This window comes from Miniopterus natalensis, chromosome 11, assembly GCF_054644295.1.
Source record: "Miniopterus natalensis isolate mMinNat1 chromosome 11, mMinNat1.hap1, whole genome shotgun sequence".
NCBI lineage: Eukaryota > Metazoa > Chordata > Mammalia > Chiroptera > Miniopteridae > Miniopterus > Miniopterus natalensis.
The window spans coordinates 43,504,949-43,529,990 of record NC_142091.1 but is presented as its reverse complement, the minus strand read 5'-3'; the positions used below and the strand labels follow the sequence as shown (position 1 = coordinate 43,529,990).

Sequence of the window (25,042 nt, the reverse complement as noted above, 5' to 3'; positions counted from 1 at the left end):
TTGAGAAGGAGAGAAAAAGCCAAGAATTAGTAACCGGGTTGGGTATGGCATTTGAGCAGAAGTGAGTCAGGAGTGGATGCAGCAGGTAAAGGAGGGGCCTGGTGGACAATCATAGTTTACATTTGTAGACAGGCTTAAGTGGAGTGGGAGGACTTGGAGTTCCGGCTAGACTGGAATTTAAAGAACTAGACTGAGCAGATATATCCTGCAGCTGTGAGACTGAAAAAAGGGGAACTGGTACATGTATTTCTGAGCAGGAGAAAACAAATCATTATTTTAATTACATATCAAAACCTCTGGATATATCTAAAGCTATACTCAGAGGGAGCGTCATAGTCTCAAATACGTTGTAAGACAAGATAAGTAATAGCTAGCAAGACAGGCAAACCCCCAAATTGCAGAGGCTTAACACAATAAAGGTTATTTCTTGTTCATGCTCCATGCCTATTTCAAACAGTCACTTAGGGATGCAGGCTGATAGAGGGTCTTCTGTGTTGTGGCTAGGCCATCTGAAACACATGGCCTACAAAACTGTGGCAAAAGTGAAAGGAAGAGGAGGGGGAAAACTTATTGACTCTTAACTATTTCAACCCAGAAAAAACATACATCACTTCTGCTCACAGTCCATTGGCTGAACTAGTCACATGGCTGAAACCAAACTTCAAGGGACAGTGTAATATATAGGAGAATAGCACATATGTACCCAATGAGCATTGTCTCAGCCATGCATTAAACGTTAGACAGGAAACAATTAAAATAAGTAATTTAAGTATCCAACTAAAGAAATTAGAAAAAAAATAAAATCATCCTAAGAACAGTAGTAAGAAATTAATAATAAATATAGAAATAGATAAATTATTAATTAATTAGATAAAAAAGAAGCAAGGAAGCACAAGCACATGAAACAGGGAGATAACCACAAATCTGTACAAAATTAAAATAATTATAATTTTGAAATTTCACACTCTATGTTAATGTATTTTTTGTTTTTTGTTGTTGTTTTTTTAAAATATATATTTATTGATTTCAGAGAGAGGAAAGGAGGGGGGGAGAGAGAGATAGAAACATCAGTGATGAGAGACTCATTGATGGGGCTACCTAGACCCCAACCCGGGCACGTGCCCTGACCGGGAATCAAACCCCGATCGCCTGGATCCCGGGTCAACGCTCAACCGCTGAGCCACGCCCGGCCAGGCTAATGTATTTTTTGTTGTTTTTAATCCTCACCTGGGGAAATTTTTTCCATTGATTTTTAGAGAAAGTGTAATGGAGGGAGGGAAAAGAAGGGGGTGGAGAGACAGAGAGAGAGAGAGAGAGAGAGAGACATCAGGGCCGAGGATCGAACCTGCAACCCTTTGGAAGGCAGGCTGACACTCTAACCACAAGCCACACTGGCCAGGGCTATGTTAATGTATTTTTAAAACTATGTAAAATTATTTCTAGAAAAATGTTATTACCAAAATTGACTAAAGAATGTTAATAACCATGGGAGATACTGAGAAAATTGCCAAAAAAAAGTTTCTCCTGTATGAACACACACATGCTCACTCACACACACAGTTTCACAAGTGAATTCGTTCATACCTGTGAGGAACAAAATATTCTGACATTGAACTGTTTCAGTGAATAAAAAGAAAAGGAAATCTCCAGGTTATTTGTTACAAAGCTAGTAAAATACTGTTTTTAATTTAAAATATTTTTTCAGTTACTGTTGACATACAATATTATATTAGTTTCAGGTGTGTAACATAGTGGTTGGACACTTATATAACTTACAAAGTGATCACCCTGATAAATCTAGTACCCATCTGACTAGTAGCATTTAATGTGAGGCCAGCTCTATTCTAAGTGCTGTCCATGCAAACTCGCTTATTCTTTGCAAGTTATGATACTTTCCATTGCAAGAGATAGAAATCCAACTCAAGCAAGCATCACGTATACAAAAAGAATGGGAGGAATGTACTGGCTCAGGTGGCTGGGAAGGGTTGAGGGCAGCTCACAGTGAAAGGAGGAGCTGGAGAGTCTTGAGAGGTGGAGCCAGGATCCAACACCACCAGGCTCACTCTCCATCCACCTCATTTCTGCTAATTTCCGCTGGCTTCAATCTCTCCTCCTTCAGAAAGGACTATTCCATGTGGTGGAGAAAGTTGCGTGGAAACCCCAACTTTGTATCTGGTCTTAGTTTGGGCTCCCCTAAAGCAGACTCCAAAGCAAGAGTTGGGTGCAGTACTCTATTTGGGAGATGATTTCAAGAAACACAATGAGAGATGTAGAAAGTGAGACAGGAAGGAGAGGAAGCCCCCAAATGTGTGTGTGAATGAGCAGGTTGCAGCTGGGGCAACTGGAGATCAGACCCACTGGGATGCCTTGGAAAGAGTGTGCAGAGAACCCTGTAGGTTGCCCACCTAGAGAGCAAGGAGGCTGAAGTATTTACCTACCAGCTTAGCATCTGAGAGTTGCTCTGTGGATGATGGCTCTCCAGTACGCCTAGCCTACTCCCCAAGCCAGAGAATGACCTTATACAGAGAAACACAGGACCCTAACCTGTGTACAGAAACTGGCTTCAGGTGAGCTCAAGCGTGGAACAATGAGGTAGGAGTTACACACCTATAAGATCCACTACTCCTCCTTCCAGCACCATGGCCCCCAAAGCAGCATGGAGAGGCTGCTCCTCCAGCTCCAGCTCCAGCCCCCTGTAAGGGATTCTGATCCAGTAGCTTAAATCAAGTGCCCATCGTGGACCAATCACAGGTCCAGGGAAGCACAAGTTTGCTTCCTAGGAAGGGGAGCGGCTTTATCTGTTGAAATAGAAAAGATTCCTCTAGTCCTTTCCTCTACCCTCTTCAGTAACTCAGTAACTAAAACCCATATTCACCATGGAAGTACTGAGTCAGGAGAAAGACACTGATAGACTCAAAATTGCCTGGTTCTCCAGTTTGTACCAGCTTGATCCCCCTGCAGAAGGAAAACAGTCATTATCAAAAAGCCAATTGTCATTCTGCCTCTTTAGAAAAATTCTCATTAAAGATAAAGCAAATTTTAATTAGATTAAGTATCCAATTACTGTAATTACATTTTTTAAAAATTCACATCATGGAGATGACCCTTTTTAAAAGGGTTACAGGAATAATTAGTGTATTCATATTAACCAAAATGTATTGGATAATATTTATACCCAGAAGACAAAGTACATTACACACATTTCACCTTTGGGGAAAGCTTGCAAATGTTTTGGCGGTGGCATGAATATTTATAGGCAAGAATGTGCTGTAGCAAGATTATGTGAGGAAGCATTTAAATGCTCACCAATTTTTACCCAGGGGTAAAGTATACAGAAAATGCAGTGCAGAGATTATGGATATGCAAAGTGTGACTTAAGAGGGGAATTTCTATCAGTTTGCTTAATTAATTGGAGCCAAAGACTATTTTCTCTCATTCAAGGCAGAAAGGCCCAAGGTATCCAACTGTGACTTTGCTCTGCTCTGCTTAGCCAGGGGCAAGGGCCAGTGAGGGGAGCTGGTAGGAAAGCGGTGAGGACAGTCTCACCTTGACCACTCACAACCAGGAAGCCTGGGTCCTCAAACCGCCGATCTTTACCCACCCAGCCCATCTGGATATGGCTTTAGGTGATGAATATGGGCCTTCTAGAGGCTTCCTCCGTATAGGCTTTCCTCTGAAATTGTCTTCCCCTCTCTGATTCCAATTTTCTCCCTTCCAACCTGCCTTTGAGCTGCAGCTACCGCTGCTGTTACAGCCTCACACACGATTGCCTTCCAGGCTCCATCACACTTGCTACCTCAGGGGAGAGAAGCCACACAGACTCCATTTCACAGATGAGTACACAGGGGCTCTGGAGCTTGGACCAACTCCAAGAACCACACCATGGAGCTGGCCTCGTGAGGGAGGTCTGCTGCCACCAACCCCAGACCTGCGTGGCCCCCAGTCTGCCTGTCAGGAAGCTGCTTGTGGCCACCGCTAACAGCAGGAATATCTGTCCTCTGCTGCCACCTCCAGCAGTCAAAATAGGCAGCCCAGGCATTGCTGCTTCCTCTCAGAGATCATTTCCAAACCAAACTCAGAGATGGGTGTGTATCTGGAGAAAGAGAGTTATGTATCTACACCTAGTGGCAAGGGGAACTCTAGTTTGTGGGACTATACATTAAGAACGGGAGGTTGTCAATGGGAATAGCATCAGACCAAAAAAAAAAAAAAAAAGCCTGTTAAAAGATTTTGGACAACCACAATTGACAGGTGTGTATCATACTCCTCTTATCCCCAACAGGAATTCTACCCATCCTTCAAGGCCCAGATCCACCATACCCTCTGTGTGCATCCTGTCACTCTCCCGCCTTTCTTCTTCAGCCTCTCCACTCTGGGCTTTGGGGGTGTAGGCCTTGCTCCCTTCTGCTCAGTGTCCTGGGCACTTGGGTCTCATTTCCCTGCTAACCATCCCAATTTCCTGCCTATAATGAGGGTCCAGGACTCTCTACAATGGGGCTACCGTGGTTCCTTATGGGCTTTTTAAAAATTGTTTTCAGAGACAAAGGTACATCCTTGGAATCTACTCTGAGGTGGAAAAGCTTCAATAATGGGGGAATTCCATTTTTGGAAATAGCCAAAGTCACTGTATTAGTCAGAGTGCTTCAGAGAAACAGAACTAATTGGTTGTATGTGTGTGTGCGTGTGTGCACGCGCTCAGGTGCACGTGCGGAGAGAAAGAGAGGGGAGTGGAGAGAAACATTGATGTGAGAGACACACATCAATTGGTTGCCTCACCCATGCGCCTCAACCAGGGCCAGGATCAAGCCTGCATCCCAGGTACATGCCCTTGACCAGGAACTGAACCCATGACCCTTTGATGTGTGGGCTGACCCTCTAACCACTGAGCAACACTGGCCAGGGCAGCAACACATTTGTTAAATTCAGCAAATTGAGGGCCTAGCTGTTACTTTTGAAGACAATTTCTTCATTACCACCCAAAAGAACTGGCAGACTTGCAGGTATAGAGAAGCATAGTCTGGGAGTTGGGAGACCTGGGTTTCAATCCTGATGCAGACCTCAGTTCTTCGTTAGGTCCAATAACAAGACAGTAACTATCTATTCTCTAAGGGCCTCTCCAGTCTCCCCTACTCTCCACCTTCATTCTTCTGGCATGGGTCCCTTGGAGGCTGCCAGTGTCAGGGGACACTTTGGAGTGCCAGGTCCTGCCCAGAATGTGCTGCCTGGAAGATGCTCTTAGTTTCCGGAGAGAGAGAGAACAGGTAACCCCTGGCTGTGTTTAAGCCCCAAAGGGAACTCCTTTGCCAAGTTAGAGTGGTTTCTGAAGAACTCTTATCCCATTTCCAACCCTTCAGCACACTAACAAGTCCTCTTCCACCCTGCTCGTTCTCAGTCAATGGCCTGACTATACCCTTTACCAAGAAGACTGACACAGTGAAAAATGAACCCCTGATTTGCTGTCCCTGCACAACTTTTATGCATGCCCGAACTCGCTCCCATTTCCTATCCTCTAAGCTGATTCCTACTTCTGGGTTCTTTCTAAATACGTCGTTATTGATTTCAGAGAGAGAGAGAAACATCAATGATGAGAGAGTTATCATTGATTGGCTGCCTCCTGCACAACCCAACTGGGGGTCGAGCTCACAACCTGGGCATGTGCCCTGACTGGGGATCAAACTGCGATCCCCTGGATCCTAGGTCGATGCTCAACCGCTGAGCCACGCCCGGCGGGGCTACTTCTGGGTTCTTAACGTCTGTTCCCCACGTTTGCTCCAGAATCTGGACTTTGCTCCAATACTGGTCCTCTTGCTCCTACACACTTTCCATCTCCCCCTTGCTAATGTCTTCCCCCTGAACGCATAAACATACTCAAGCTTCTTCTTTGTTTAAAAAATAACAAACCCTCCTCAAATCCCAGACACCCTCCAGTTATCACTATACCTTTCAGCTTTTCTTTCCATGAAAGCTCCAGAGTGTGGGCTGTACTTGGCGTCCCTACTTCCCTGTCACTCACTCCTTCCTTAGCCTGTAGCCACCGGACTTCTGATCTCAGCTCTCCGTCGATATTTTATTGGAAAAACTGAGCCCTCACTTCGGGGCTAAGACCTGAGTTTTTCAAGAGGTCTTGAATCATACGTACTGCACTCCTGTTCCACAATACCACCAGCCAGCAGGCCTCCACCCCAAGCGCTCCCCAGCTCCAGGAGCCGCCCAGCAGGAGGCACCTGTCTCCTGCAGCTCCCCCCCCCCCCCCCCCCAGGCTGCAGCCATAAAAATGGCCCCAGCTAACTACTCTGAACTATCACTTTGAGTCTCCACTTTGCTCTAGGCCGCTTCCAGGACTAATGCGATCATGGCCCCGCCCGTTCGCCTTGGCCACCGCCCTAAGTCCAAGCCTCCAAGACCACCCATCTTTCTATGGCCATCCTGCTCAGTACCTATTTCACTGGCTCTGTCTCCTACCCCTGACTTCCCAAGCCTTCCGCTTACTCTGCTTTTCTGGACTCAAGGTCTGTCGTCAGAGAAAGTCAAGTATGAGAATGACTAATGTAAGTCACAGAAGTCAGGCGACAGAGGACGGATGCGAGGGACACGGGCGGGGGCGCTGAGGGCTGGGAGCGCCTTGAAATAACGAGGAACTCGATGGTGCGGGCCGCGTGGGCCGCGGGCGGCGGGCGGCGGGGCTGGAGAGCAGCGCGGCCGCGGGGCCCTTAGGCGGCGGGGCGGAGGGGAGGGAGCGGTTCCTCCCTCGTGCGGAGCGCGCGGAGCCATCTACTGTGAAACCTCGCGGGAGGCGCGGGTCAGCCCCGCAGCGCGCGCGGGCGCCTGGCGCGCTTGTCCCTCGCGCGTCGCCGTCGGCGCAGCCACGCGCAGTTCTCTGAGGAGGCGGCCGGCGCTGCGGTTCCGGTTCCTGTTCCGGTTCCGGTTCCGGCTCCCGTTCGCGTCTGCACCTGAGGCGAGGCCGAGGGCGAGCGCGAGCGGCCATGGCGTACTCCACCGTGCAGAGGGTGGCCCTGGCCTCGGGGCTCGTCCTCGCCGTGTCGCTGCTGCTGCCCAAGGCCTTCCTGTCTCGCGGAAAGCGGCAGGAGCCGCCGCCGGCGCCCGGAGGTAAGGAAGCGCCGGCCAGCTCCCCTGGAGCCAGCCGCCCGGCATCCCCGCTGCCCCGGGGAGGGGTCGGTCTGGAGGCTCCGGTCCCCACCCGCATATCTGTAAAACGGGCTGGAGAAGGCAGACGTGGCGGCGCGTTTGGGAGGTGCCAAGCCCCACGGTTCCCTTGGCATCGTCAGTGGGCAGCGGCCCGACTCCCCGGCGCCCTGTCCCTCCGGACGTTCAAGGGCCCGGAATGCGCGCTGACGCGCCCCGCACTAAGTGGCCCGCACACCCCGCACTCCAGCCCTTCCCTCCCGGGCTCAGCTCTCTCAGGTGCTTTGCGTCAGGAGGGCTTCCCCCTGGGGTCCCTCTTTGGGGCTTGGGTGTGCTTTCTGTTGTGCTTTTATATATAGTGAAGTTAGTTGGAGTTGGTGGTGGTAACCTTAATGCGTTGTGCGGTTTTGAATTGATGTTGGGTGCTCACTGCTTCGGGCTCTTTGCGTGCCTTTGGCTATATACAGGCATACCTCGTAGATACTGCGGGTCTGTTTCCAGGCCACCCTAATAAAGCAAGTATCACAGTACAGAGAGTCGTAATCTTTTTGCTGGTGGAGGGTCTTGCGTTCGGTTTGTTTATAAAAAGGAAAGGCAGCACCTGTGAAGCGCAATGAAGCGAGGTATGCGTGTGACTTGGGTTTTACTCCAGCTGTTAATTATTGAGGTGAATAATTAAGTATAGTCCCCTTACTTAAACAAGTATTTATTTGTTAATCCTTTGTTATTGACATGATGTCAATAATATCACGTTTTAAAATTCATACTGTTGGTTGCATTCGGGGGCTTTTATGTAATGAATGAGTGTAAAGGTGAATGCCAAAGGCTGGGAGAGGGAACCAGAACATTTCTTTGTATGTGATGAGATTATACTTTGTCTCCTGTAAATTATCTTTGTAAACATCCTTGAGACATGGTTTTATAGCCTCCAGACACTCCCACTGATGTTCAACCTGTTGACTATTGGACAGCTCCTTTTAAACTGAAATCCATTTCCCTCTAATTTGAGCACACTGGCTGTATGTAGTTCCACCCTCTTGCACATCATAGATTGTAAATACTACGAATACAGAGCACTAGGCTCTAGGGGTGGAGGGCAGATGGAACCCAGAATTCTGTTGATGGAATCTGCTTGATAATCTTTATACTTGCAAACAGTTTACCTGGAAGAGACTCCTAAAAAAATCTTTACATGTTCTTATTTTTTTCTTTGTTTTATCACAGAATCCTAAGGGTTTTGCTCACTTGTCTAATGACATTATCTGCCTTGAAGAAGATTAAATTCATGATCTTGAGCAGTAAATACTCTTCTAAAACTTTTACTGAGTTGAATTCCCATTATGCTGAACTATCTTTAATAAGTTCTATTGAATGTGAGTGAGAGACACTCTTCTGAGTGTTGTAGAGTGTAGAGTAGAGATTAGACATGGCTCTTTCCCTTGAGAACTCAAGAGCTGGTCCTCATTGTTCTAGAATCTTTGGGAACTGGAAGGAGAAGGAAGGAAAAGCTTCCATTCTGGATATCCCTGTACACACCACCAAAATGAACGGTTAACGTCAGTGGTGCACGGGCAGACTAAATAGCCATCTCAGACAGTGAATAAAGAAAAATTGAATTTGCTTAATTAAAGGGGATGGGGGATGAGGCTATCCAAAGGGAAAGGCTGCACAGCGGTGAGCCCAAGGGTACTGGGTCCATGATGGCAGCAAAAATGTACTTGCATTCCTTGGCTAAACTGAGGTGGTATCTCTGAAAGTGTTTTTATCATTCAGAGTAAGAAGGGCATTCCCATTGGAGGGAACACAAGAAAAACAACAACAGAATCTTGAAATAGCTTTAGAGTTGTAAGAGGAGAGACCAGAGAAATTGGAAGGGGCCAAACCGAAGACTTGTGTGTGCCGTACTTTCGGAGTTTGAATTTTACTCTAAAGGTAAACTTACCATTGTAAGTTTGTAAGTAGAAGAGAGACATCAGCTTGGTTTTATAAAACAGCAGTAGAGAAGCTGCTTTGTGAGGATTTCTTCAGGGAGAGGATTGTTGCAGTATTCCAGTTGACACATCATGAGCATCATTAAGTTCCTCAGTTAGGATACTCATGACAAGTGACAGAAAATTCATCTTGAACTGTGGTCTTAACACAGAAAGGGAATTTATTGTCTTGTAAATGAAAAGATCCCGTGTTAGAACTGGCCTCCAGTGTTGTTTGATCCAGAGATTCACAGTCTCATCAGGGCTCCAGCTCTGATTTTTCTGTGACCTTTTCACTTCTGGGTTCCTTCTCAAATTGGTTGTGTCCTCTGACTGGTCTCAGGGTAGTAACAATGGTTACAGCAGTTGACATCACCTCCTCACATTCTATTCAGAGAGAGTGTGTCTTTTTTTTTTTTTTTTTAACTCTTCCTTCATTCCCACCTCACTCTTACTCCCCTGTAGTTCCAGCTAACATATACACCCATCTTGATGGCTTGAATTAAGTTCCTTGCAGTGCTTGGGTGGAAAGAACATGCTGATTAACTACTTCGAGGTTGAGAGTGATCCCCAAAGGGAAACGTACCAGAGGAAAAATAAACGGAGCCGAGAGACTGCCAGCAGTGGGTCGGAGGAGAACAATTTTAAGAGGTATTTTTAAATAGGAGCGGAAGGTGAGGGAAAGGCAGGTATCTTGGATTATTCTCAGGTCATTGTTTAGGTGAATAAATTGATGGTGATGCCCTTCACCAAAATGGGAATGAAGGAGAAGTAGATTTAAGGGGAAAGATGGTGAGTGCAGGAATTTGAAGACTAATATCATGTCCCTTCTTCAGTCTTTTTTTCTTATGTTGGTATCTCTAGCTCCCTCTTCCATTCCCCATATGACGTGTATGATGACATAATTGCAAGTGTCTCAACCTAGCCACTTAGAAAGCAAATAACAGCAAGTATAAGCCAATTAGCTCATGGAAGAGCCCCCTATTGCCTCTCCCCACACTCCTTTTTAAAATTCTATATGTAATGCATCCTGGGGATTGCTTTAGACTTTTGCCATTTCACTTGCTGACCTTTTTGTATATTAGAATCCTAAGATTTTTTTTTAAAACAGATTTTTGTCTGTTTTGTACTGTTTACTTGATGTTTTAGAACCAAATATAGTACTTTATAGTCTCCCCTGTTGCATTTTACCTGTTTAAATGTGGTCTACAATTCTAGCCTCTTGAAGTTTTTTTAGAGCATTCATTTTTCCATTCAGTGGATTAATTTACCATCTCTCTCAGCTCTATGCCATACTTGATTTAAAAAAACAAAACACACAGCTCTTTTGTTTAGGACATTTTCAAACATAATCAAAAGTAGAGTGGGTAGTAAAATGAATCCACATCATCCTGCTTCGACAACTATCACTTTGTGTCATGGGTGTCTCCACCTACTTTTTACCCCCATATACTCGATTATTTTTTAAGCAAATCCCAGACATTGGATCATTTTATCCTTAAATACTTAAAAATAGGATATCCATCTCTAAATAATGAGAATTATTTTTAAAGCATAGCCATAGTACCATTATCACACATTAAAAGATCAGCAGTTCCATAATGTCATTAAATATCCAGTCTGTGTTCAGATTGCTCTCACTGCCTCTTGGTATTTTTCAGTTTCACTCGACTATGATCAGCATGCCCTCTGGCCAGATCTCTCAGATTACCTTCTTAGCATATCCGCCATTTGAAGCTGCTGTTGGGCTTCCACCAGTCTATTCACTGAGGCCTTTTGTGAGGTTATTCAACCAGTTGGTCACTGGATTGCTTTACTCCAGATTATTCTGTCCGATTTAGACTGTGGCCTGCCTGCTGCTTCCCTTCCCTCTTCAGTCTGTTCCAACATAGCAGCCACATTGATCCTGTCAGAGCCTAAGTCTCTTCCCTCCACCAAACCCTCCAGTGGCTTCTGGCTCAGTCAGATGAAAAGACAAAGTTTGAACATGACCTAAAGGCCCTACTTAGCCCCCTTGGCCATTGCCTTCTGCTTTTCCTGCTTTCTCACTTTGCTTTGACCACACTGGCCTCCTTCTTGCTGTTCCTTTAACGTGCCAGGCATGCTCCCATCTCAGGGGCTTCACATTTACTGTTTCCTCTCAGCCTGAAATGTTCTTTTTTGAATATCCATCTGCCTTTTCTCCATCTTTTTTAGGCCTTCACTTGAGTGACATCTCCTGAGCCATCTCTGGCCACTTGAGCTAAAATCTTCCCCCAACACATATTACCTCCTTTGCTTGCTTACTTTTTTCTCCTTAGTATTTATCACCATCTTGTTTATTATCTCTTTTCTCACTTACAGAGGAGGGTCAGTGAGGGCAGGGGCTTTTGTTTTGCTCACTGCTGTATTTGTAGCTTTAGACCAGGCCTGCATGCGGTAGACAGTAAATATTTACTAATGCATGGAAGAATACGTAAGTTGAGTGAATTAATGATGCTGGCTCCTAGGGGTTATGGCTTCCTCTGCTAGCATTTGTAAGCCATTACCTTTCTATTATTATTATTATTATTATTATTATTATTATTATTATTATTAAAGGTGACATAAATTATTGTGCATGCATGTGTGGACTATTATGAATCCAGTAAATTATATTAATGAAGAGCTTTAAATGATGGGGGGGGGATTACATGCTATACTTGAAAAGCTAAGATATACTCATTATATATTTACCAGAAAGGAATAGGTCAACATTTTAACAGTGGTTATTTCTGGGTGAAGTATGGGTGGTTGTTATTCTTTACGCTTTTTTGTACTTTCTCAATTTCCCATGGGTATGCATTTCTTTTATAATAAGAAAAACAATACTTATTTCTTCCCTCTCACATCCACTCCATCATAAAATGGAAGAGTCCATTTCAGAATCTAGCTGACTCACTTCTCTGTAGTTGAAAAGTCTACCATTCGCCTTCTGTTTTTTGCAAACTGGAGCAATAGTTATCTATCTCCATTCTTTCAAGATTTCTCTTTTTATCCCAGTCACCTGAGTTGGTCACTCCAGGTGTGCCCCTGTGTGTGCTGTGTGCACTGTCCTATTGTAGTTGAGCCTTAATTGCTGTGCTGGAGTTGGCTTCAGGGGGGTCCTACTCACCACCCCCACTTAGCGCTCCCATAATAATGTCATATCTAGCATCTCTCCTGCTGGCCCTGCTGGCCCATGTTTTCGAGTGAGTGTGTCACTTCGTATGCTTATAAATAGGATTCCTTACCAGGCCTTTCCTTGTAGCCCTGTTTCTCTGGAATAGCTCATACTCTTTTGTCATCACATTCTCAAGTGAGTTGTGCCCACTGAATTTTGAGTTCTCTGAGATGTGAAAATACACACATCTGTGTTTGTGCATACATGCATACATATATAACATGCATGTACATACGTAATCCTTTGTTATCTTAAATTGTATCTACTCTGAATGAATGTTCAGAGAAGAAAGGAGACAGTTTGAGTGCCCGTGAATTCATGTAAATTGTTCTTTTTCAAGTTCAGAAACATAGGTAAGTGGGTGTAGAGCACTGTGGTATGTGTGGAACACCTTGATCAGTCACCCTGACTGCCATTTTCTATTCTCAAAACAGTGAAATTGAGAACACTTAGAATAATGAAGTAAAAAACTATTTTTAGTCCTGAGAGTGACTGGGCTGAGTGTTGAGATTCCAGTACAGGCCAGCGGGCACAGTTTAAGTCATCCAGATCAGTTCATACTATACAAGGTGTATAGTATGCAAGACTAGAGTATGCCCTGTGGGGGCCCCAAGCATCAAGAAGACACTTTTATTCAAGAAGTTCTTAGTTCCTCCTCCAGCCACAAAGCAACAGGGATACACCTATAGTTGAACAAGTTGGGTTTGATACTTACTGTAGCCAGGGAGATGCACACCTGGGAGAATCATGTGGTATCTCAGTAGGAGAGTGTTTGAAAAGCCTTATTATTGGATTTGGGCTTGTATTAGGTGATTTTGAGGAAGGTTTAAGGATGTGGGGCTTTGCAGTGCTGTCAGGAAGTGGGGAAAATTCTGTGATATCTTAATAGAGTTTATCTAAGGGAGAGCAGATGAGAGAAAGACTGAAGCTGTAATTGGTAAAGAAGCAGCAGTCACTCATTATCCAGGGATGGGGGCTGTTGGAGATTTGGCTGGGACAGTGTTCATGTTTTGTCTCTGTTTTGGCGGATTATAGACTAGTCCTTTTTTTTTGGTCTTGATCCATCGTGGTCACAAAATGGCCTTTTCTGATGTTGATGCCCTGAAATTGCTTATGTTTAACAGGAGAACACCAAGACCTAAGTGTGAGTGGCAGACCAGCTCATAGCAACACCAAGGCCAAGCTGATAGAACCAGGTCAGCTTTTGGATGTCATAGGCTGCTTTTCTTTTTCTCAGATATGATTTGTAGGTTTCAGTCAGCACTAAATAAAATTGGGTAGAAATGGTGCTTAGTGGAAGATCTTACCTATTTCTGTTTCCCAGTCCATTCAAGTAGAGGATGTATGACACATAAATATAACTCTTGAATAAAGCCAGGTGTGATAAGTGCAATTAAAGACGTTTGATAAGTGTGTTCTGAGTATATGGGGAGAAGATGCTTTGGGGTGAGGTCAGTGGCCTGGGCCTTGAAGGATAGGCTGGGTTTAGGTTACATGGAGTTGGAGAGAAACGCAAAATCACTGGAATACAAAGACCTCGAGGCAAGAAATCATAAGGCAGGCTCAAAGCATGGTGAGGAGTCTAGTTATGCAGAATCAGGAGTATGTGGTGGGAAAGCAGTGTGAAGAGGTACTTTTGAACTAGATTTGGAATTCCGTTGCTTAGGAATTCCATTTGTTGGGAGGGAACATCGGACCTTGTTAAACACCTGTGTGTACTGGATGCTTTGTATATGTTATTTTATTTAGTCTGTAATCCTGTAATGACCCTGAGAAATAGGTATCATTATTCCCATCTTACAGGTAATGAAAATGAGCTCTATAAAGGTTCATTTAACCTCCACTTAAATTGTTGGAGGCACAGCCAGGATCTTAACTAATAACTCTGACTAGAAAGATGGTACTCATTTTACTTCACTTTGTTGCCTCTTGTTTGTTGTCTTCAGTGGGAGCCATTGAAAGCTTTGGATCAGAAAAATAACAAGGCCAGTTAGAATTATGCTTCAAGAAGATTACTCTGGTAACAGAACAGTAATAGTTGACATGGACCGGGCCCTATGCTAAGCAACACATAAATATCTCTTTTAGTGATATGTAGGATGAACTGGAGGGGAGAGGTTGGTAAAAAATGAAGAGAGATCTGGTTAAGTTAGCAGAAACATCAAAGTAGTGGTAAACAAATTAGAGTTAGGAGGAGAATGGAACAAGAAGAGGCCCTTGGAGACAGATGGTGAAGAAACAGCTGTTTCCCAGCCTCCACACTAAGTAATGCTGAATTAAATATGCCCTCCAGAACTTCCTCAGTATTTAGAAAGATGCTTACATACCTGAAGGAACTAGCCCATTAAGACCTTTCTTGAACTGTGTAATCAGAAACAAAAACACATTCAATTCGTTATAGATTTTTTTGCCCTGAGAATGAAATGCTACAGATGGTCTAATGTCACTTTCAGAAGCTCTTTTGTTAATAGTGCTAGAGTTTTTGTTTTTGTCTTTAGCAGTAGGGATGGTTATTAACAGTGAAAAGGCTTCACTTTGTAAAGTTCCATTAAGTTTTTAGTCAAGCTTAAATGATATGCTAAGTGAAGTATTAATAATTGAGTAAGCCTATATATGGGAAAGCTTTCAATAAACAATTAGCATTTAGTCAGGTCCCATTTTAGGAAATACTTAGGTATATTTAGAGATAGTGAAAACAGCTGTTTTTTAATTTGGAAATTCTGCAATATTAATGTTCTGTCTTCAATGTTCTGATCTCTTTAGTTTTTTAAGCACGTTTTGTTTTTAAAAAACATAGATCTTGTTTGTAATGTAGCTATAAAGTACAACGTTTGTAATAGTGAAAGATAGAAAATAACCTAAATGTTCGTCAGCTGGGGAGGGGTAAATAAGTTATGATATGGACGTATAAGAAGAGATGCTTTGAGAATGAACTAGAGCTCATGTATCAACACAGTGCATTTCTAGACCAAAATATTGATCCCACTCAGAAAAAAAGGCAAAAAAAAGGGAAGTTGCAGAAGCATGAGTATGGTATACCATATTATAAAAGTCTCTTACATTGTGGTAAATATATACATAACATAAAATTTATCATTTTAACTATTAGATGTTCAGTTCAGTGGCATTAGGTACATTCACATTGTTATACAACCATTACTACTATTCATTCGCAATATAAAGTTTTAAAATACTCAAGACAACATTGTATGTTGTTTATGGATGCGTGCTTACATAGTAAAGTCTAAAAGCACACCTAAGCTCTGGTCAGGTAGCTAAGTTGGTTGGAGCATCATCCCGATACGCCAAGCTTGCAGGTTTGATCCCTGGCCAGGGCACATACAAGAATCAAACAATGAATGCATAGATGAGTGGGACAACAAATTGATCTCTCTCTCTCTCAAAATCAGTAAAATAATAATAATAGTAATAATGATAATAATAAAAGCACACCTAATAATCACCAATTTCAGAGTTGTGCCTATCTGAGGGTACATGGGAGTTCCAGTTAATCTACATGGTAAGTAGGTATACATGTGCTCATATATTACTTATACTTTTTTGTAAACTTGGAGTAGTTCATTAAATTCTTTTTAAAATCAACTAGACATTTCTAAATGTTTTATAGTCATGGACTTTTTAAACATTCTGGGCTAAGTTCTGAGAAATATGGTGGTACCAAGATCCAAGAGGTGAGGTTGCTCCCTGTTGAGGACAGTTAACTTTACAAAAAGAAAAACCTCTTCCAAGTTCAGCATTCTGACCCAAGCCTGCCATATCACATATACCCTTGGTCACAGGTGGCAGAGGTTACAGGTCTCAAGCCTGAAGGTCTGAGAGAATGACTGCAAAGAAAAGAAATACAGGAGAACAGATGTCGGAAGGTAAAAATTAGTCTCATTTTTAGGTTTGAGATGATAGACATATAAAAGGATCTCTATATAGTAATGAGATTTAGGGATAAGAAATGAGAGCTTGAGGGAAGGGTCAGAACTAGAGCTATACATTTTGGAAATAATAATGGATGCCTTGAAAATAAATGATTTTTGCCAAAGGAAAAAATATAAAGAAAGAACAGAGATTGAGACAAAATCTTGAGGAGAGAAGATTAAAGAAGAACCACTGCAAGAGTCTGAGAAGGAATAGGTTGAAGCACCAGTCAGTGGGAAAACAAGAGCTCAGTAGAGTGATGTGCTGTAGAGAGTAGGACAGAAAAGTTTGACAGATTAATGCAGTATTTATTGAATGACTAGTACGTGGTTGTCACTTTTTTGTGTTGTAGAGGAGTCATAAGAGTGAGAACTAAGGGAAAAGCCATTGGATTTGATGCTTAAGGCACAGTTACCATATTATTATAATCATACTTTTTGTCTGTAAACTCTTTAAAGACAGGAACTGTATTTTATTTATCATTTTAATCTCAGTGTCTGGAACAGTGCCTGGTACATTTTCAGTAGTAAATATGTAACTGTTACACCAAATATAAAATGCTTAGATTTCTTAAGATATGAAACATATTTTTACTATCTAGCCTATCTGGTCCATTGCACTCCAGTTCCTCTGTGACCTTTGAAAATAGTATTCCACACTGTTGTCTGTGTCCATGGGTTATGCATTTATGCATATAAATTCTTTGATTAATCTCGTCCCCAACCCATCCTGAGGTGGGGGGTAGGTGCGGGGTAGAAGGAGTCAATGGGGGGAAAAAAGGTGACATCTCTAATTCTTTAAACACTAAAGATTAAAATAAAATTTTAAAAAATAAATATCTTTAAAAAGGAAATAGTATTCTCTACATTTTTAGCTCCTCTTTGAACCCAGTCTACATTCTCTTTATTAATCATGTTTCTCTACTTCTTGACTCATCACCATGCAATCAATGTTGCTTTTTGAAACCCTGTATTGTGCTTCCTTCCTTCTTACCATTACTCACTTATTAACTCAAGAGAGTTCTAACTGTCAAAGATATACAGGGGTAGCCTGAACTTCCTGGGGGAAGCACTAAGTTTCCTGTTGGATGGGATTCAGCAAAATCAAGACCACCACTTAAGGGAGGTAAGGACATTGAACACAGGTGGTTAGACTAGATGACTTCAAAAAATAGCTTTGTTGAGATATAATTCACATACCACACAATTTACCTGTTAAAGTGTACAGTTGGTGGTTTTTAATATAGTCACAGAGTTGTGCGTCCATCTCCACAATCAATTTCAGAATATTTTATCATCTCCACGCCCCGCCCCCTAAGAAACCACTAATCTACTTCCTGTCTCTATAGGTTTGCCTGTTCTGGGCATTTCATATTAATGGAATCATATAATATGTGGTCTTGCATGACTGGCTTTTTTTCACATAGCATAATGTTTTTGAAGTTCATCCATATTGTAGCAGTATCATACTTCATTCTTTTTTATGGCCAAATAATATTTTACTATATGGATATACCACATTTTGTTTATCCATTTGTCGGTTGATGGACATCTGGCTATTGTAAATAACGCTGCTATGAACATTTGTATACAAGTTTTTGTGTAAGCATACTCTTCTTGGGTGTATACCTAAGAGGATAATTGCTGGGTCATATGGAAACTTTGTTTACCCTTTTGAGGACCTGCCAGACTGTTTTTCAAAGTGGCTGCACTAGTTTACATTCCCATCAGCGGAGTATGAAAGTTCTGTTTTCTCCACAACCTCGCGAACACTTCTTCTCTTTTTAACATTCACTATTATTCTATATTAGTTTCACATGTACAGCATAGTGGTTAGAAAATCATGTACTTTATAGAGTGGTTCCCCCCAGTGTTTCAAGTACTCACTTGGCACCCCATGCTTAGTTATCACAATATTATTGACTGTATTCCCTATGCTGAACTTTACATCCCCATGACTATTTTGTAACTACCAATTTGCACTTCTTAATCGCTTTGCCTTTTTCACCCATCCTCCCAAACCCTCTCCCCTCTGGCAACCATCAGTTTGTTCTCTGCATCTGTGAGTCTGTTTCTATTTTGTTTGTTCATTTATTTTGTCCTTTAGATTCCACAAATAAATGAAATCACATGGTATTTGTCTTACTCTGTCTGACTTACTTCACTTAGCATAATACCTTGTAGGTTCATCCATGCTGTTGCAAATTGTAAGATTTCATTCATTTTTTTAAAAGATTTTTTTTCAGAGGGAGAGGGAGGGAGAGAGGGAAACATCAATATGAGAGGTTAACATCGATTGGCTGCCTCCTGCACACCCTATACTAGGGATTGAGCCCACAACCCGGGCTTGTGCCCTGATCTGGAATTGAACTGGCAACCTTTTGGTGCATGGGACAATGCCCAACGATCTGAGCCACACTGGCCAGGGCACATTTAATTCTTTTTTATGGCCAAGTCATATCCCATTATGTATATGTATCACATCTTTCTTATCCAATCATCTATTGATGGGCACTGGGTTTGCTTCCGTATCTTGGCTATTATAAATAATGCCACAATTAACTTAGGGGTGCAAATATCTTTTCGAATTAGTGTATTGGGTTTCTTCAGATATATACCCAGAAGTGTAAGTGCTGGGTCATCAGGCAGTTCCATTTTTAATTTTTTGAGGAACCTATCATACTGTTTTCCATAGTGGCTGCACCAATCTGCATTCCACCAATAGGGCATGAGGGTTCCCTTTTCTCCACATCCTTGCCAACACTTGTTTGTTGATTTATTGATGACAGCCATTCTGAAAGGTGTGTAGGTGATATCTCATTTTGGTTTTAATTTGCATTTCTCTGATGATTAGTGATGTTGAGCATCTTTTAATATGTCTCTTGGGCATCTGTATGTCCTCCTTGGAAAATTATCTAATCCAGTCCTCTGCCCATTTTTTAATTGGGTTATTAGGTTTTTTTGGTGTTGAGCTGTATGAGTTCTTTATAAATTTTGGATGTTAACTCCTCATTAGATGTATCATTGGTGAATATCTCCCATCCAGTAGATTGTCTTTCCGTTAGTTGATTGCTTCCTTTGCTGTGCAAAAACTTTGTAGTTTGATGTAGTCCCATTTGTTTATTTTTTCTTTTGTTTCTCTTGCCTGAGGAGATATATCCCAACACTTTTTATCATCTATCTTTTTTATTATTGCATCCTAGTGGTTATAAAGTGGTATCTCATTGGGGGGTTAATATGCATTTCCTTGATGGCTAGTGGTGCTGAACTTCTTTTCATGTACTTATTGGCCTTTAATATGCTTTGGAGAAATGTCCATTAAGAGCCTTTGACCATTTTTAAATGGGTTATTTTTGTTATCATTGAGTGGTAGGAGTTCTTTATGTATTTTGGATATTAGACCTTTATCAAATATATAATTTGCAAATATTTTTTCTCATTCATTGGGTTGTCTTAAGTTTCTTGATAGTGTCCTTTGTAGCACACAAGTTTTAAAATTTGATGAAGTCCAGTTTACTTTTCTTTGGTTGCTTGTGCTTGGTGTTGTGTCTAAGAAAGTATTGCCTCATTCAAGGTCATGACAGGTTATGTCTGTTTTTCTCTAAGAGTTTAGTAGCTTTAGCTCTTACATTGAGGTTTTTAATCCATTTTGAGTTAATTTCTAAATTTAATATGATGTGAATTAGGGGTCCAGCTTCATCCTTTTGCTTGTGAATATCTGGTTGTCCCCATGCCATTTGTTGAAAAAGACTGGCCTTTTTTAAAATTTATTTGTCAATTATAGTTTACATTCAGTATTATTTTATACTAGTTTCAGGTGTACAGCATAGTGGCCAGACAATCATATGCTTGACAAAGTGTCCCCTATGACATTTCTAGTACCTACCTGGCATCATACATAGTTACTACAATATTATTGACTGTAGTTCCTATGCTGCACTTTATGTCCCAAGACTGGATGACTTTTAAGGCTCCTTCTGACTCAAGGCTCTGTGATGCTTTGTAGAACATTGGTTTCTGTTACTCTCTAAACAGGTAGGTAGACAGTCAGGGTTTCTTGTGATGGCCGCCCTTTTCTCAAGAATACACTGTGTCTAAAACAGGATTGCTACCAGTCTTTTATCAGATTCTTCTAGACTTCTCAGTTGCTTTCAAGTCTATCCTCCTCTGACTTTTCTGATATTGGTTTGTTTCTGGCCCTCTTTGACCAGCTCAGTTTTCTTTTCTTCTGCTTTTTACACATAAATGCTCATATCCTTCCAACCTTCTTGTTATGGGAACAGTTCACTCACTTTATTTTAATTAGCTTTGTCCTTTAGATAGCCTAGAGTTTCTTCTCAAGCCCAACTATAGTCTAATAACAATTTCTTCTGAGTGTGCCACCAACCCTGGAATTTAACATGTGAAAAATGTGGACTTAGTCTTCCCTTGATTGTAAGCCCTCCCAGTTTCTTCATTGTCTTCTCTATGTATCTTAAACTCCTGACTTTGGAGTATTCTTACCCCCTCCCCAATAGCTCTGTATTCTGTTCAGTATTAAATGCTGCTGATCGTTACTGACATGGTAGGGGCCCTTGGACCTATTCTTTCCTCTTTATAGCTGTAGCCAGCACCTATAGCTATAGGCCCTTGCATCTCAGAGCTAAATTACTGCCTTCTTGCTGTTTTCCCAGACCCTAATTTCTCTCTGTTAGGCCCTATACTCAGCTGCTAGATTAATCCCCCTCAAACAACTTTCTCATTAAGTCATTTCCCCATCCTAGATCCACACTATCAAATTTATACACCAAATACACAGGTGAGCATTTACACACCCCACCTCCACCTCCCTCTGCTTATCTGGTTACTTCTCTGAATGGAGCCAGACTAATTGGTACTTAGCCTCACTTATTCTTTGTTTTATCTCACTGTTCTTGTGGCTTCCTCGTGGTGCACATTCTTCTTTCTCTTGGGTGCCTTCTCTGCTTTTCTGAGTCTCATTCCCTGCAATGATGATCCCATTTGACTCCTCTTATTTTTTCTTCTTGCATTTTTCCAGTGCCCTGCCCTTTTTTTGTTGTTTTGGATATGCTCCTTTGTAAAAGCACTGTTCCATGTGGCAGCTAGTGTTGCTCTTTTGTTTATGGCTTTCCACCTTTCCTACCGATAGCACAGAGCCCTGCATATAGTAACTGTTCAGTAACTCTTCCTGGCTGGCAGATCTGTAAAAGTTTTGAGGGGACATGCGTACTGTTTAGCACCATCATCACTTTTTAATTTTAGAAATGCAAAATAATGCTTTTTGTGCCATCACCTGGTTTTAAAATTTTTTTGTTTTTTATTTTATGCCAGGTCTTAAAAGAGTATTCTCAGTGCAGTAAAATGAAATGCAACATATTACTACAAATATTAAATCTAGTTTATTGTACACTAGCCACTTTATGTATCTAATTCTAGCTGCTTAGCTGTTGGCATTTTTTTGAAGGGGCATTATAGCCTTGAGCCAGCACTAACCAGTTAATATAGTAATATCCTTAATTCCACAGCAGCATAGTCACCAGCACCCAGAAAAGGACTGGCAACCTGGTTTCTTTCTTCTGCTGTGTGAAGCTGTGTTTCTGTTGCTGATCTTTTTCAGAGAAGCATTTTCCCCATGATTTCCTTATCATAAAGTCACTTTCAGGAAAAGAGAAGTGGAGCTTGGCTGAGGAAGGATTCGAGGCAGGTGGCAGCTGCAGGTCTAGCTGTCTTACCTCCCTCCCTACCCACCAGCCTTCTCTCACCTCAGGAGCAGTTCATAGCACCTTATTAACAGCGTCAGTGCAAGTTTCCTTTTTTTATTGTTTTCTTTTTAACCCTTTATCTTCAATCCTCATGCCCATTATCTTCCCCATTCATATGCACACCCACTCTAATGTATTTGTTTTATGTCTTTACACCTCTGTTTTATGTCTTTACACCTCTAAATATTTGCTTGAAAAGACATAGTATAATTGTGGTATGTCTTCAGCTTGCATGATGGTATTTGCTTATTTTTTTTACTCAAATGCTGTGCTTTTTAAGATGCACTCATGTTGCTGTAGATACATCTAAAGTGTGATTTCTAAAAGCTGCATAGAATTTTATATTTGGATCCACTCCATATTGATATTTCATTTTTCCAGTTATAGAAAGCAAAGTTTCTTCAAGCCTTCTGCTACATCATCATCAACAGCAAACATTCTCACACACATCTGTAAAATCTATAATTCATATCAGGATATAGACAGCTTTATTTGAGCATTTCTCTGTAATTTATGCACCAGAGTAGGGTCACTAGATCATAGGGCATAGACATACTTACTGTCACTAAGTGTAGCCAGATCACTTAGTAGAATGGCTGTGTTGGTTTACACTCACCGCACAGTGCGTGAGTTTTTGCCTCCCCACATCTTTGCCAGTACTTCTATCATCCACCATTCTAAAATTGTCCCTTCTGATTAGGCATTAAGGGCTATCTCATTTATATTCTACTATAATATATTTATACTATAATTTATATTTTACTTATTGGTTTTACTTTGATCATCTCTTTATATAATTTTTACACTTTTTTTCAATCATTTAAGCTTTTCTTTCTGAGTTCCCTACTCATATCTTTTAACCATTTTTCTATTGGGTTTCCTGTGATGTTCATATTTAATTGTAGGAATTTCTTGTGTATTTTAGGTATTTTAATTCCTTGTCAATTTTAAATGTTGCAGAAGGTTTTCGTTGTCATCTGTCTTAACTCTGTTCATGGTACTCTTTATTCTACAGAAATCTATAATTTTGTTGAATGTACAGTTTTTCACTGTACAGTTTGTCTTTTTAGAGTCTGATTTATGAAGTCTTTCTGCTCTCTAGTATTCTCTGCTCTATAATTCTAGCTCCCTGCAGTTTTTCCACACAAGCCTGTTTACATGGCCTTTTGAAGAAATGTCTTCCCTTTCTTTCTCACCTCTGGCTCTCAGTAGGTTTGCCAGCTGGTGGTAATGTTTGGCTGCTTCTGATGGAGGAAAAATGCAAGAAAATGGATACACCCTCTTTCTGTAAGCCCTGCTCTCACTCACAGGGAGGGACTCCTGTGACTGTGTTTGTACTACATGAATCCTGTCTGCTCAGCTGATTGGAATGGTATGCATACCTACACTAGGCGGTTATTCAAAATCTCCCTCCAGGAATTTGGAATTGAGACCAGTCTCTGCTGGCCTTTTGAAGGACATACAAATGAGGGGTTTTGGGATAACCATCTTCTTCCATGTTCCCAAAGAAGTTAAAGAAATGGTTTGCAGAGAAAGGAGAATGAAGATATGCACAGAGAAACAGAAAGAAAGAAAAAAAAGCCTTGTAGCCCCATAGAGAGGGAGAAGGATGAGATAGAAGGTGAGAGTAGCTGTCCTGGATCCTGGTGGCCTTCCAGTTTTAGTTCTGTTCTCTTCAGAGACCAGATTGCATTTCCTTATCTGTATTAGTTAGGGGTGGCTAACTGCTGTAACAGGCTCCAAAGGGTACTGTGGCCCTAACGCAATGGAAGTTTATTTTTCCCCACATAGGCAGGTCCAGAAGGTTCTAAGTTGGTGGGGTGGCAACAATGGAAGGCTCTGTGCCACACTTATTCAGGACCCCAGGTTGATGGAGGCTCTGCCATTCTGATCATCACATGACTTGCAAGGTCTTCCTAGGTGCTAGGTCTCCCTAGGTGCAAGGTCTCCCTAGGTGCTAGCATCCAGCTTACAGAAGAGAAATGAACATGGAGTTGAATACGTGGGAAGTTCTGTACGCCAGACCTTGAACTAGCACATATCCCTCACATTCCTTTGACCAGAACTCGGTCACATGGCCACATTTAACTGAAAAAATGTCTAGCTGTGGACCCAAAAGGCAGAGAATAAATGGGTGTGGTGAACAGCTAGAGACTGCCACATCATATTATCAGTGTGGTGCCTCTATATCCTTATAATCAAGTTTCTGTTTTTTCTTAAACTTGTTTGAGTTCACTTCTGTTGTTTGTACCTCAATGCATTAGGTGTTCTCATAACAGCTATATTTAACATAGAAGAAATAAAGACTGGTTAATTTATTTTCTCAGGAAAATTGGGCCAATTTCCACCTATGATGCATCATCACCAAGCACCCTTAGATGGCCAGACCCCTGCAGCTCGCAGCCAGAGGTCTCACCTTGCGGAGGCCTTTGCAAAGGCCAAAGGAGCAGGTGGAGGCGCTGGAGGAGGAGGAGGTAGTGGAAGAGGCCTGATGGGGCAGATTATTCCAATCTATGGTTTTGGGATTTTTCTATACATACTGTACATTCTATTTAAGGTAAGTGGAATCATCTTGATCATATTATGTCAGTGACAATCTAATATTTATCGTAATAAAAATCATTGTCAGCATAAAACCCTTTACAGTTCATAACCCTTTTTTCAAATCGAGAATCTCTTTAAACCTTGCCTCCTCTTAGTAAGGTACTTAGGATAGGAGTTATCTCAGTTTTACAGATGAGAAAATCTTCACTCTGAGCTTAAATGATTTTCTCCAGAATTCACAACTGAAACTGCAGAACCAGGACTTGAACCTGGATCTGCTAGTTGCTAATCCATTAGCAATAAAGTTCAAAGCCCCCCAATTCTTTTCAGCTGGGCATATCTGCAAGCTGAAAAGGCGCGTCTGTGAGGCCAGAGGATGCCTGTACCGGCCTCACTTTGTCCTTCTTGCCCAGGAGTGTGAGGTGCTGTTTTTGTGTGTTTTTCTTAAATATGTCTTTATTGATTTCAGAGGGAGGGAGGGAGAGAGAGAGAGAGGGAGAGAGAAAGAGAAAG

General features: G+C 41.8%; 1 protein-coding gene across 1 annotated transcript in view; it reads left to right on the top strand.

Annotated features, from left to right (window-relative positions):
* The first annotated feature begins 6,962 nt into the window (after positions 1–6,962).
* RIC3 (RIC3 acetylcholine receptor chaperone) overlaps positions 6,963–25,042 on the top strand; it is a 30,113-nt gene continuing 12,033 nt past the window's right edge. The window contains exons 1-2 of the mRNA XM_016213971.2: positions 6,963–7,107; positions 24,313–24,542. Of these exons, the coding sequence (XP_016069457.2) occupies positions 6,984–7,107; positions 24,313–24,542 (354 nt within the window). The 5' untranslated portion in view covers positions 6,963–6,983. The remainder of the gene's footprint in view (positions 7,108–24,312; positions 24,543–25,042) is intronic.